The sequence below is a fragment of the Panthera tigris genome, chromosome B3, assembly GCF_018350195.1.
Source record: "Panthera tigris isolate Pti1 chromosome B3, P.tigris_Pti1_mat1.1, whole genome shotgun sequence".
In the NCBI taxonomy this organism is placed as follows: domain Eukaryota; kingdom Metazoa; phylum Chordata; class Mammalia; order Carnivora; family Felidae; genus Panthera; species Panthera tigris.
Window position 1 is genome coordinate 20332440 of NC_056665.1, and position 14208 is coordinate 20346647.

Here is a 14208-nt window from a genome sequence, read left to right on the forward strand (position 1 = left end):
TGTGATTTTAAACTTGTATTGTCTTCTCTGTCCATTATTCAGCATGATTTAAAGTGAAAATGCAGTCGCAGACCATATTTCATATCCTTTTTAAAATAGTGTGTACCACTTAATGCTATGGTTTTTTATTTTAAATTATTTATATGACAGAGATTAGAGAATAAAAAAGAAACTTTTTGGATGTTGACTTTCTCACCACTGTCCCTGCCTAGTTTTCAGGTCGGGAATTACAAAAGTTAAAAATTGTTTTCTACTTAAACATCAAAAGTTTTCACAAGCTTTCTAATGCCCTAGCATTTAAAAAAAAACAAAGAAACAACAAAACAGTGTTTCTCCATTTTAACACTATTGACATTTTGGGTTGGGTACTTGTTTATTGTGGTAGACTGTCCTTCTCATTGTGGAATATTTAGCATCATCCCTGACCACTAGCTGCCAGTGGCACCTTCCAGTTGTGACAACCAAAAATATCTGCAGACATTGCCACATGGTTTCTGGGGGCAAAATCACCCTTGGTTGAGAACCTGTTCTCAACCTGTTAGCAACTCAAAAGTAAGTTTTTTATATTCCACACCTTTTATTGCTATATGTTTTATACTTTATGGGATTGAGATATAAATTTTATAACCAGATTGCAAACCATCATGATCACCAAATTAGTCTTTGTTGCCTCTGTGGTAAAGGGGCATAATGTTAATAACTGAAAATAACCAAACTTTTTAAAGTGGGTTAGATCTAGACCCCTGCTCTCATCTGTTTTCTTTGCTAAAGGGAATTGGGTTGTCACTACAATACCTAGCTAGCTAGAGAGAAAACTCCTGAAAATAGATGGGTATGACACAGATTAAAATTGTATATTGCTAATATCAGATAGCTGATAATTCAAAATACAGATCGTGAAGGAACAGTTTCCTTCTTTTTTCCTTTCTTAAAAATTGCTTGGAAGCTTTTATAACTCTAAAGTTTAAGAAAAAGTAACGATGTGATTCCAGAGACCTATTTCCCAGGAGAGCCCTCAAGAACAGATACCAAAGAAGATTGAGGATGCGGGCAGGATTTGTAGTTGAGCCAGAAAACAGTTCATTCACATCCAGTGACTGGATTTGGGGCAGAAGTAGTTAATGGGTTTACCTTTTGTTATTGTTGCAAGAAGCTGATATAATGCAGATAAAGCAGAGTATAAAATGTCAGTCCTATAGGCCACATGACAATGAGACTGGGCCTAAAGCTGTCCTCAAAAAAAAAAAAAAAAAAAAAAAAAGCTGTTCTTTAAAAAAGGCCTATTTTGCTAAGGGATGCAGACTAAAAAAATCAATGATTTTTAGTTTTTGAGGCCCGTAGGTCAGTCTGTGTGATAAAAGAACTACCAGGGACCTGGAGTCTCAAGGACTTTGAGGAAGGGTTTCCAAAACCTCTCCTTACAATTGGTTTGGGAGAGGAGTCTGTAAGCAGGCTCTGGACTCAACCTGGCAAAGTAGGATACCACCATGCCAGGTGATTGACATGGTCCACGATAATACTGGCTACTAGTTTCATGGAGGGACCAAGGGTGCCACCAGCCCTGGGAGTAAGTGACCTTATCTAACCTACAGGCTCTGATGTTTACATCTTAGTAAATGTTAGCTCCAGGTGAAGAAGTGGGATCAAGTGTGAATACCTTATAACATCTAAAACTTAAGGTGGTCTTTAGTTGGATTAAAAGAACTAGACTCCTCTCTCTTTCCTCAACTCATTCATTCATTGATTTGATTTGTATTTTTTACTTTCTATGAGTTTCTAATCATTTTTTCATTGTTACTTAATGAATTAAAAGAAAGGGACTTCTTCTATCCTTCATGTCAGAATAGGTAATAGAATTGTGTATCTTTTTGACTAGAAATTGTGAGAAAGTTCTAGAAACCTAGCTGGGTAATTTGTATTTAATTACCCTACAGGGTAGTTTGTAATTATGATCCATTTCTGCCCACTCATTCTTCTAAGACATCCTTTAGTCTTTGTTTCAGGAATATCATGGTGATGGTACACTGATGATAAAAGAATGTGCATACATTTATTCCTTCCCATTCTCTCTCTCTCGTAAGAAAAGGGCAGAGATTGAGTATGGGGCTAATCCAGAAAGGCTGATTGATGATAAGATTTTTATTTAAAATCCAGAGAGGCTGCAGAGTAAGTGATCTGTATGAACTCAGAGTCTACCAACTGCAAAGTTTAAAAACCACTATCTATTGGATGTAAAGATTACAATGCTTGGAGCCTCATTTTGATTCCCTGGTATTAGGAAAATTTGTCAATTTGTGCTTCAGTTTCTACCTTTGTAAAACAGTACTTTTCAGTTATTCCATAGAGATGATATGAATGAATTGGGGTGGAAAAAAATGGAAGTTTTTTGGGTTTTTTTGTTTTTTTTTACCATTGTGAATGTACCATGTATATCCAAGACTTTGAGTTGGGAAAACATTGTTTTTATAAACTAGTTTTAGAAATTAGTTGTAAAGCAGTAATTGCATATTAAATTCAGATATTGTAAAACTTATTAATCAGAGAATAAAAGAAAGTACCATTAAATCTGACTTGGAATTCTAACACTAAATTGTATTCAGTAAATTAGTGGTATGAGGGAAATTTCAGAAATGATCGTCCTTTGTTTCATTTTGAATATAGTTCTCATTGTATCAGTTTACTATAACTTTTCAAGCTTCTCTTAACCATTTCAAATGAAATATTTGTTTTAACAGGCCCAGCATGAAATTGGTAAAATTCAGAAAAGGAGATAGTGTGGGTCTGCGGCTGGCTGGTGGAAATGATGTTGGAATATTTGTAGCTGGTGTTCTAGAAGATAGCCCTGCAGCCAAAGAAGGCTTAGAAGAGGGTGATCAAATTCTCAGGGTATGTTGGTATATCAGAAATGTGATTCAAAAGTACTTAGATCTTTAGAGAAAGACCTCAAACACAGCAAACCTATTATAATTCAGTTGTAATCTTCTGTCACAGCCTGTTGAACCAGACAACCATTCAGATGAATCCGTCAAGTCTTGGTTTTACTGGCCTCATCCCTTCCCATTGCTGCATTTGTTCTTGTTGACTGCTGTGTTATGTGTTACTACACAGTGTGATGCTCTGGTTTCATTTAAATCTCTGGCGTTCATTGAACCTACCAGAAAAAAAAAAAAAAAAAAAAAAAAAAAGGTCTTAGATCCCTATACCAAGTAGTCATTTTAAGTTCAACTAGACCTTCAGGCAGGCAAGACTGTCATGGGCCACAACTTGCCATCTGTCATTTCTCTCCCATGGGATCAGTCCTTGCAGCAGTCCTCCGGGGCTTTCTTCACCCCGGTGTGATGGCTTATGTGCAGGGAGATGGGATTTCCATCAGGCAAATGTGTAAGCTGCCCTGGCTCCAAAGCTTCATGGCCCACAAGAGACAGGACCAGTTACAGGAGTCGGAAAGTCCAGTTCAGACGTGGTCTTTTCTTCTGTTGTTGTTGTTTTTCTGTCTTTTCTATAAGCAATGCTATCTAGTCACATAGGACCATCCATGTCTGTCTCTTCTTAAAACATCCAAACCTCATGGCAGATAAACTATGTCCCATTTTAACAAAAAGATCATATCTATTAAATGTGAATTCCTATTTGCTCCACCTCTCCACCTCATATTGTCATCACCACCCCTATTCTGCTCTCTTCCTGCATTCAGGCTACCTCCTGGCCATGTGCTGGATTCAGTCTCCTGCTCAGAATCTTGCTGCTTGTTCATGTTTTTCTCTTTCCCTCTCCCCCGCCTCTTCATTTATTCTGTACTGTCTTCTTTCTCTCCTTTTGCTGTTGAACTTGTCAGTATGGTGGAGTCCCTTCCCTGCTTTGTTTTCAGTCATTGCTGTCATAAAATTTTATAGTTTGGCTTCTACCTTAACCACTGCTGAATCTGAATTTTCATAAGCCATCATTGACCTAATGGCATCGTCAGTTCTCATTTTCCTTTTTTTCTTAGCAGTGTTTTGACTGTCTTAAGTGCTTTCATGAAGTGCTTTCTTCCTTGGATTCCATAACATTGCCATTGTGATACTCCATTAATCTTTTAAATTCTTTTCCCAACCATCTTTAATGGTTCTTCTAAAACTTGGGGAATATAAGCAGCTCTGTGCTTCTTTCTTGCTACTACGCAGTCTCCATCTTGGGTTTGATGACTCATGTCAGCAGCCCGCTCTCGGAATCTTCACTTTGAGCTCTTGCCTGAGTTTCCTCACACTGGGCCAGCTGCCCATGGCCATTTTCCTCCTCTACTTTGTCTTCCTTTCCCTCCAAACTTAGCATAAAATCAAGGTATGATCTTTGACTTACTGGTTTCCATCTCACAGTGTACTTTGATTCTTCCTGGCGATATTTACATTGTGCTCAGACACATCGTGGATGATAATGTTCACTGTATTAAAGAAATTAAACAGACCTATCTCTTATCTACCACATATCCTATTTGAAATAATCAGGGCATACATACATCATTTTATTTTATTTTATGTTATTTTATTTTTTAAAAGCTCTTTCTTAATTTTATTTTTTAAGTAAGCTCTGTCCCCAGCATGGTGCTTGAGCTTACAACGCTGAGATCAGGAGTCACGTTGCTCTACCAACAGAGCCAGCCAGGCACCCCTACATACATCATTTTTAATTTATTTCCTAAGAGTTTGCCCTTGTTTTGTATCATAAAAGTAGCGCATGTTAATATTTTTTAATCTGGAAAATTTTCAAAAGGTAAAAAGGAGAAAATCTATCTGTAATCCTTCATGCACTTAGTAACATCATTTTGATATGTGTCCTTTGGTTCTTAAGAGCTTCAAGTATAAGTAAATATTGACTTGGCAAACCTTGACTTACATCATACAAAAACTCTTACAGAGATGTCACAATGTATACACTTTTTTTTTTTTTTTACCTCATTTCCTTCTGATTTCTTTTTCAGAGACTATTAAAAAGTAGGATTCTATTATACATTCACAGAATTTTAAAAAATCTTTTTTTATTGAGGTATATTGGTATACAACATTATAACTTAGAAAAATTTAAAGCCAGAGAGTTGTCTTTTTTGGTCTAAATTGGTTAGATTTTGCAGTAGATGATCTTTAATGTCAGCATGCATTGTGGCTTTTCTTTAAATGAATTTACACCTTCACTCAATTTACTTGGTTTCTACTTATTTTAAAGTAAAGTATATTAATTTCTTCCAAAGGAAAATCATTTTTTCCCTCTTAAAGATGTGATATTTTCAAATTAGCTGAAGTCTGAAAACACTAGAACAAGTTCTCTATGTAGAGAAGTATTTTCATAATTTTAAAATATGACCAAGAGTAATTTATGAAATACATTTTAACAGGTAAACAATGTAGATTTCACAAACATCATAAGAGAAGAAGCCGTTCTTTTCCTGCTCGACCTCCCTAAAGGAGAAGAAGTGACCATACTGGCTCAGAAGAAGAAAGATGGTGAGATACTGCCTGAAAATGGAGAAAATCTGTAGAATTTTGAGAAATTAAATAGGGACTTGAATTTCCATTTTTTAATAAATCACTCAGAGTTGAGTGATAAATGAATTTGTTAATGTCAGAGGGAGTTTAAATCACTTAGGGGCACATAGTGTTACATTATGCTTATTTGAAAGTGTGATAATACCACCAGCCTTTCTGGCATTCTAGTTTAGATAGAATGCTGTCCAGACCTTCACATGGCATAGAAAAATCCTGGTTTTTATTAGCCATCAGAGCCATGCAGAAGCATATGGTTAGCTTCCAAAGTTTTTACTGATGTTTTCTAAGCAATACATTTTTGTTAGCATTAATTAAAGACAATGGCTAATTGTCTTTGATTAAGCAAATATACTTTTCACTTAAAACAGGATTTCTCCACCTCAGCACTGCTGTCACTTTGGGTCAAATAATTGTTTTTGTGGGAGCTTACCCATTCATTGTAGTATGTTTAGAAATGTCCCTGGCTTCTATCCACTAGATGCCAGTTGCATACATACCAAATCAAAAATGTCTCCAGATATTGCCAAATATCCCCTGGGGGAGCAGAGTTACCATTATTTGAGAACCATTTATTTAGAAAATGGGAATATCTGTAATAATTTGCAGCAAAATTAAGTTAGATGACTTAAATAGAGAGCACATGTATGGTTTTGGACAAGTTGCTTGATCTTGCATTACTCAGGCAAGAGCTCGAGTTTCTGCATTACTTCCCTTATCAGCAAAATGGAGATGCTAACCTAAGCATTCCTGTTTCATGAGGTCATGGTGATATACATGAGCTAGAATACTTAATACAGCACCTCATAATAAGAATTCAACATATGTTGGGGGCTATTTTTATTATTATTACCAATAGCATCTTCACATAATCTGTTCTTTTCAGATTAATTTATCTCACTAGCTATTGATACTGTTTTTGTTTTGATTCCTTTTAGTTTATCGTCGCATCGTTGAATCAGATGTAGGAGATTCTTTCTATATTAGAACCCATTTTGAATATGAAAAGGAGTCTCCCTATGGACTTAGTTTTAACAAAGGAGAGGTGTTCCGTGTTGTGGATACCTTGTACAATGGAAAACTAGGCTCTTGGCTTGCTATTCGAATTGGCAAAAATCATAAAGAAGTAGAACGAGGCATCATCCCCAATAAGAACAGGTATGAATATTTGGATACTTCTCATAGAACAAGTTAAGTAAATGATGATGGAAGACTTTAATCCCACTGGGAAATTTTGGCAATGTAAAGAATTAGTTTTCATTGTATTTACTGTGTCTATGATTGACTTAGTTGTACAGACTCCTTTATTTTAGTTTAAGCATTGAGATTTATTTTTTATTTTTATTTTTTCAATATATGAAATTTATTGTCAAATCGGTTTCCATACAACACCCAGTGCTCATCCCAAAAGGTGCCCTCCTCAATACCCATACTCAATACTCAATACCCTCAATACCCTCAATGCCCTCCTCAATACCAATACCTCAATACCCACCCTCCCCTCCCTCCCACCCCCCATAAGCATTGAGATTTAAACTGCATGTGAAGAGAATTCTATCCAGTATTTTGACATTTTATCTATGAGTCTTTTTGTTTTGTTTTGTTTTTAAATATATTTATTTGTCTACCTGTCCTCTGTCTATTCTATCTTTTTTTATCCAGGGCTGAGCAGTTAGCCAGTGTACAATACACACTTCCAAAAACAGCAGGAGGAGACCGTGCTGACTTTTGGAGATTCCGGGGTCTTCGCAGCTCCAAGAGAAATCTTCGAAAGAGTAGAGAGGATTTGTCAGCTCAGCCAGTTCAAACAAAGTTTCCAGCCTATGAAAGAGTTGTTCTTCGAGAAGGTTATTTTCTGTAGACTAACCTTAATACCCTTTAATGTCAATATGCTAAAGAAAGAAAAAGTATAAACTATGTTGTTTTTTCTTTGACTTTCTCTCCAGCTGGATTTCTGAGACCTGTAACTATCTTTGGACCCATAGCTGATGTTGCCAGAGAAAAGCTGGCAAGGGAAGAACCAGATATTTATCAGATTGCAAGTAAGTAGCCTTAAGACTGACTTAAGATCAGGGCGCCTGGGTGGCTCAGTTGGTTGAGCGTCCAACTTCGACTCAGGTCATGATCTCGTGGTCTGTGAGTTCGAGCCCCGCATCGGGCTCTGTGCTGACAGCTCAGAGCCTGGAGCCTGCTTAGGATTCTGTGTCTCCCTCTCTCTCTGCCCCTCCCCTGCTCATGCTCTGTCTCTCTCTCTGTGTCAAAAATAAATAAACATTAAAAAAAAAAAAAAGACTGAAGATGAGGTTGAGGGTGTTACTTAATTAGTTATTTCTCTAAAGGGTGTATCTGATCCATTCACTTAATAGAAATAAAACTTTCTGGAAGTGAAAATTTGCAGTTTACCTCATTTATTTAATTTGAAGGGAAACTTGAGTGATTGTGTTCATGTTATACCAATTCCCTTTAATAATAAAAAGAATCACCATTTATGAAGCCCTGGCTTTCATATGAAAATTGCACACAATCTTGTTTAATAAATCCTGACAGTATTACAATGGGGTGTCAGTATCCATTTACCAGCATTATCCATGCTGAAGTCAAGTAACTTGAGCGTTAGAGTGGTAGGGACCATCACAACCTGTTTACTCCAAACTTTCCTGATGACACCCAGTTGATGAGTCACAAAACTCAACTTTGAACCCAACCTTTCCTGGCTTTAATCCAGTGTTTTCAGTCATTGAGCTAATAGAAACACTCAAGTATATAAAAAGGGTAATGAAAGCATGATTCAAGTGATCAGTTATTATTGTAGGCATTTATAGTAAGTTGGTGTTAAATATAAATATTGAAGATGTAGTGCTTTAAATGCCTTGCAGAGTTTGCTTGCAGATTTCTTTTATTAGTTCATTAGTTTAGCTATGGTGGTATTTAAACATACAGACTTAGTTATGACCACTGTAGCTTGCTCTAAACTATATGTAAACACTTGAAACTGGTTTTTTTCCCCTAATTATAAAAATATCATTTTCTATTTGGAAAGGTTAGAGAATTAGTTTTGACATACATCATAATCATCCTAAATTTTATCCTGTTCATAATCATCCTAAATTTTATCCTGTCATATTTTATTCCACCCTATCACCCTTTGTAAGCAGACTTTTGTGGAGTTTTATTTATTGTTTTCTTTCTTAATAGATAATACCATATTTTTTTATTATCCATTCTGCAACCAAAATTTGGTTGAACAGCCTTCTGTTGTTTACATAATTTTTTCAGTGTTATATTTTACTGTTATAAAGGATACAGAAATCTGTCCATATTTTTATTTGCTTGTTTATGCTCTGCCTTCTTTCCTAAAGGATTTAAATACTCAAGAATATAGCTTTTTCCATATTTATGGTAATTTTCTTAGAATTTTCAAAGACAGGAAGGAGTGAACCATAGGATATGAACATTTTCTGGCTACTGCTGTTTATAATCCTATTGCCTTCCAGAGGTTTGTGCCATTGTTTTTGTTGTTTCTACCTACTATATGAGATCTGCGTTAATATTTTTAACTTCATAAGTGCTAATTTAAAGGATCAGAGCATTGCCTTATTATATTGCTTTTCACTTGGTTTTTGGTAAAGTTGAATGAGGATATTTTATGAAACTAAGATTTGCAGACACATAATAATAAAATTTGAGCAAGTAAGAAAATGTTTATTTCTGATTCCCCAGTTTGTTTTTTTCAGAAGAGTTTTTTTTGGGTCATTATTATAGGTAACATTTAACATAAAGAATTTAGTGGTGGGGCACCTGGGTGGTTTAGTTGGTTAAGCATCCTGCTTTAGCTCAGGTCATGATCTCCTGGTTTGTGAGTTCAAGCCTTGCTTCTGGAGAGCTCAAGCCCCACTCTGGGCTCCGCACTTTCCCTCTCTCTGCACCTTGTGGGATTCTCTCTGCCCCTTGCTCACTGGCACACGGGTGCTTTCTCTCTCTCTCTCTGTCTCTCTCTGTCTCTGTCTCTCTCTCTCTCTCTCTCTCTCTCTCTCTCTCTCTCAAATAAATAAGTAAGTAGATAAATACAATTTTTTAAAAAAGAAAAAAAGTTAGTGGTAACCCCACCCATAACCAAACCTTGGGTTTTTTAAATTTAGGAAAAGTGTGAAGACTTATAAAGCCCTACCTTAGGGAGCAATTGATTGATTTAATTGGGTTTACTCTACACTATAGCCAGACTCTTATAAAAGAGATTCAAATAGCTTAGTTAGTGTCCTCTCTGAATCTAATGAAGGTCTTTTGAGTTAAGGAATTAGTAGCTTTTCTCCAACCAAAACTCCCAGTTGATCTCTCTCTCTAATTCTCTGTTCACCAGGTTTGAAATTCTGCTCTCTTTGCCCATGGAGCTTTTACCTTATGATAGTCTCATTCTCTAGAGTCATTCCCCCTATCCTTCATTGTGACCTTTGTCCTTCCAAATCTCTTGATTTTTGTCTGATCTGAAACACCAGAGTTCCTTTTTGTCTTTGAAGCTTTCCATGTGACCAGAGTCACAAACATTGCTGTACCTTTTTAGGGAAGAACTTCATATAAATTGGACCTCTGAGATAATTTGGTTAGTAACCATCTCAAGCTGCACTTGACATACTGTACATGAGTAGAGAGAGATAGGTTACTAGTATGAAACCATAGGCTGTCTCACAGTTAGAAATCAACTGCTCCTGGGTTTCCCTTCTACTATTATAGAAAAGATCTCTAACCCAGAAGTCTCCAACCAGTCTGCTATATAGCATTGTTGCTGATGGATCTGCCCAGGTATTGATTTTGTCAGTCCCCCTTGGCTAGATGGAGCTCTACCCAGGAGAGGCCTCCTCAGTTTATCTCTGTTGGCCATACAAATAGTGCCATTTTCTCTGCATGTCACAGTGTGTAAGACATTTGGAAATAGTGCCATGTCAAGCCATATTAAAGCACAAGGCAAAAGAAAAAATGTGGGTCCATACATACATGTTTTTACATCTTTTTCAATGGCTGTTTTTTCCCAGGACATTGAAGTAGTTAGAAAAATTTTGGAAAACATGAAAAATATGTGTATTAAAACTCATATTATTTCAAGTTTAAATATTTTATTTGTATCAAACACAGAATTTATAATTTTCTTTTCCTGGCTTTAATGGAAGCAAGCTCATCAATATTTTTAGATCGCATTTTAAAATCATATTTTCAATGGGAAGAATTGCCATATTTGATCATTTCTCTTGACCCAGTGACAGTCTTAGATATTTACTCATGTTTCACTTAACTGGTTCTATTTAAAATTTTGGTATGCTGTTTATTGTGGGTTACTAATTTTGATATTTTGAACATATTGCAGCAAAATATTACTTGATTGCAGAGTTTTTGTAGTACCCCTTAAATATTGCTCCTGAGGCAAGTGCCTCACTTACCTTCTCCTAATCCCGGAATTGTTGGGAAGCATTAATCTTAACCGAGTGGTGCTCAGCCAGGGGCAGTTCTGATCTATTGTGGATATTGGCCACTCCTGGATACATTTTTATTGGTCCCAGTGTGGACCGGAGGCATATAGCAGGGGAGGCCAGAAATGCTGCTGAACTGGCCATGGTGCACAGGGCAGCCCCTATAACTAAGTATTGCAGAGCCCAACATGTCATTAGCACCCAGTAGTTGAGTTGAGAAACTCTGGTCTAACCAATAGAAATTTGATGTTTTGTTTTTGTCCTGACGCCATGAATAGAAAGTGAACCACGAGATGCTGGGACTGACCAACGTAGCTCTGGCATTATTCGCCTTCATACGATAAAGCAAATAATAGATCAGGTAAGTTCTTAAAAATTGCCCTATTTCATTATTAACTGTGAATGTTGTGTTTTGAGTGGGATGAAGTTTAGTTAATTTGGAAGTAGAAATTCTTTTCTAAGATTATTACTGATATACTATAAAAAAATTAAACCTCTACTGAAAGGCATTCCAGTAACCACTTTCAAAGAAAGTACATTACATGCATCAAAAGATATTTATATGCATAAGGAATATGTTGTTACTCGACAGGGTCATGTTAGGACCATTAAATTCTTGTACTTTTTTCACTTTACTGAACATAGATAATGCTGTCAACTTGTAAGTATTGGGGCTGTCTTAAAGTGAGCTGGTTAAGAAGTTTTTTTAAAAAAATTTGGGCTAGAATTTGTATTGAACTAAGTTCTGATTACAGATTTTTCTAACATATACTCTGGAGACATTTTGGAGCCCAGTTAAAGGTCTATTACCATTGGAATGTAATCTAGGCTGTGACTTTTTTTGAAGGTGATGATTCTTAATTAACTGTGGCTTGTGTCCTTATTTGTTTTTTTGCTTTGCGTCTCCAGGACAAACATGCTTTATTAGATGTAACCCCAAATGCAGTTGATCGTCTGAATTACGCCCAGTGGTATCCAATTGTAGTATTCCTTAACCCTGATTCTAAGCAAGGTGTGAAAACTATGAGGATGAGGTTATGTCCAGAATCTCGGAAAAGTGCCAGGAAATTATATGAACGGTCTCATAAACTTCGTAAAAATAATCACCATCTTTTTACAAGTGAGTATATTAAAGGCCTTCATTTAGTTTAAAATGTCTAGGCAACAATATGTAGGCAAAAATGTTGTGTTGTTTAGATGCCAAAAGCTATATAACTTTGCCTTGGAAAGCTTCCTGTTAGTATTAACGGCTGCTGTTTGGTTGAAAGAAAATGTACAGGGCCGCCTTGTTGGCTCAGTTGGTTAAGCATGAGACTTCAGCTCAGGTCACGATCTCACCGTGCATGAGTTTGAGCCCCACGTTGAGCTCTGTGCTGACAGCTCCGCGCCTGGAGCCTGCTTTGAATTCTGTGTCTCCCTCTCTCTCTGCCCCTCCTCCTCTCACCCTCTGTTTCTCTCTGTCTCTCAAAAAGAAATAAATGTTAAAAAAAAATTTTTTTTTAAATGTGTAGCACCAAAACAAATTTCAAAGATGTGTCCTCAAATATTGTATTTCAAATAATTAAGAAATGATGATTGAGCTCTAAGCAGATTTGAATGAATTCTGGCTTTTGACGGTATTCTAATCTTTAAACAATGTTGTTAATTTATTTTCAGCTACAATTAACTTAAATTCAATGAATGATGGTTGGTATGGTGCGTTGAAAGAAGCCATTCAGCAACAGCAAAACCAGTTGGTATGGGTTTCTGAAGGAAAGGTAAGAAATTTCCTGTTATTTTTGAGCCCTTTCAATAAATGATATAACAAATCAGAAAAGCCTTTGAGTTACCATTGTTTCTAATTAGATCAACATATTAGAATAATTTTGGGAGAGTTTGTTTTTGATAGTAAAAGACTGTTTAAGTTTTTATAAATTGTTTTTGATAGTAAAAGATTCTGAAATTTCCCTACCTATTGAATTACCACTTCAGTGGTGTCATCTCAGAGAGTTCTTAAATGATAACTAAAAGAGTAAGTTTGAGTTCTGGCTCTGCTCCTGTCTGAGGAATGACTTAGAACCTGGCTTCAGTTTCCTTCTCTGGAAATGAGGAGAGTTGGGTGGGTAGGTGAGTGTTGCCCAGAATGTTGTCCTCTGCATACAAGATTTAGGACTTGGTCAGAAAGAAAAAGGCACTGTGAAGGCAAGTAACAGATGAGAAATCTGCAACCACACCCCCTACATGGGGCAGTGGGACCCACCAGCATGGTAAAGGCTTTGAGAAGTCTTAAGTAAAGAACATGTGTTATTTTGTTTACCTAGGGTTTTTTTTTTCATTTAGCGGCTGTTAATATTGTTTTAACATACTAGGAAATGTTGGACAAAGCAATTCATCATTTTTAGATTCAAATTTTGATTTTATATACATCCAAATGGCCAGCTCTGTTTTTTTTAATTATTTTTTTAAGTTTTATTTCGAGAGAGTGCATGAGCAGGGGAGGGGCAGAGAGAAAGAGAATCCCAAGCAGGCTCTGCAATGTCAGTGCAGAGCCTGGATGTGCGGTTCGAACTCTCTAACCGTGAGGTCATGATCTGAGTCAAAATCAGGAGTCGGACACTTAACCAACTGAGCCACCTAGGCACGCTGCAGATGGCCAGCTTTAAAATAGCTACTATCTATTGTCAGTCTCTCTGGTTTTATAGCAGTCTTCGATGGGAAAAAAGTGTTCATTTTGTTTGGCAAGTTAATACAGCTGAAAGAGCCTTTTGTTTTAATATCTTTTACCTTCAGTGTAATATTATTGATGTTTTGGTTACTAGAGAAAATTGAGAATATCTCTGTTGTTTTTTTTGTGTGTGTGTGTTTTATATTTCCTTGTTGGCTTGGTTCTTGTTGTGTTTTGCGCCTGCATGGCCTCTACTTTCCTCTGCCTGGCTATGGCTACAGCTGCTCTGGCAGTGCATGCTGCATGCTTAGGACCACCATGCCCTTTGTCCAGGAAACACAAACCTCTGCAAGAAGAGATGTTACAGTGCTTACATCTAGAGGTAGTGTCTGCTCTGCTATTCCCACCTGTATTCATGTCAGAATCATGGTTTTTCTCATCAGTACCACTTGGGGGATGGACTGTGCATATGAGATCATCAGACCACTTTGAATAACTGATATATCAGCTGGGACACTTGACAGACAAATCCAGGTGGAAAAAACCTACTGCACCACTTTATAAAAACACACTATTACTAATTTTCTCT

General features: G+C 36.6%; 1 protein-coding gene across 12 annotated transcripts in view; it reads left to right on the forward strand.

Moving 5' to 3' along the window:
- The window catches only part of TJP1 (tight junction protein 1), a 244372-nt gene that overhangs the window by 207586 nt on the left and 22578 nt on the right, over positions 1-14208 (forward strand). For all 12 annotated transcript variants that reach the window (XM_042988226.1, XM_042988227.1, XM_042988229.1 and 9 more), the window contains 8 exons: positions 2736-2886; positions 5369-5477; positions 6455-6674; positions 7179-7363; positions 7463-7558; positions 11254-11336; positions 11885-12095; positions 12632-12732. In XM_042988226.1, coding sequence (XP_042844160.1) covers positions 2736-2886; positions 5369-5477; positions 6455-6674; positions 7179-7363; positions 7463-7558; positions 11254-11336; positions 11885-12095; positions 12632-12732 — 1156 coding nt within the window. The remainder of the gene's footprint in view (positions 1-2735; positions 2887-5368; positions 5478-6454; positions 6675-7178; positions 7364-7462; positions 7559-11253; positions 11337-11884; positions 12096-12631; positions 12733-14208) is intronic.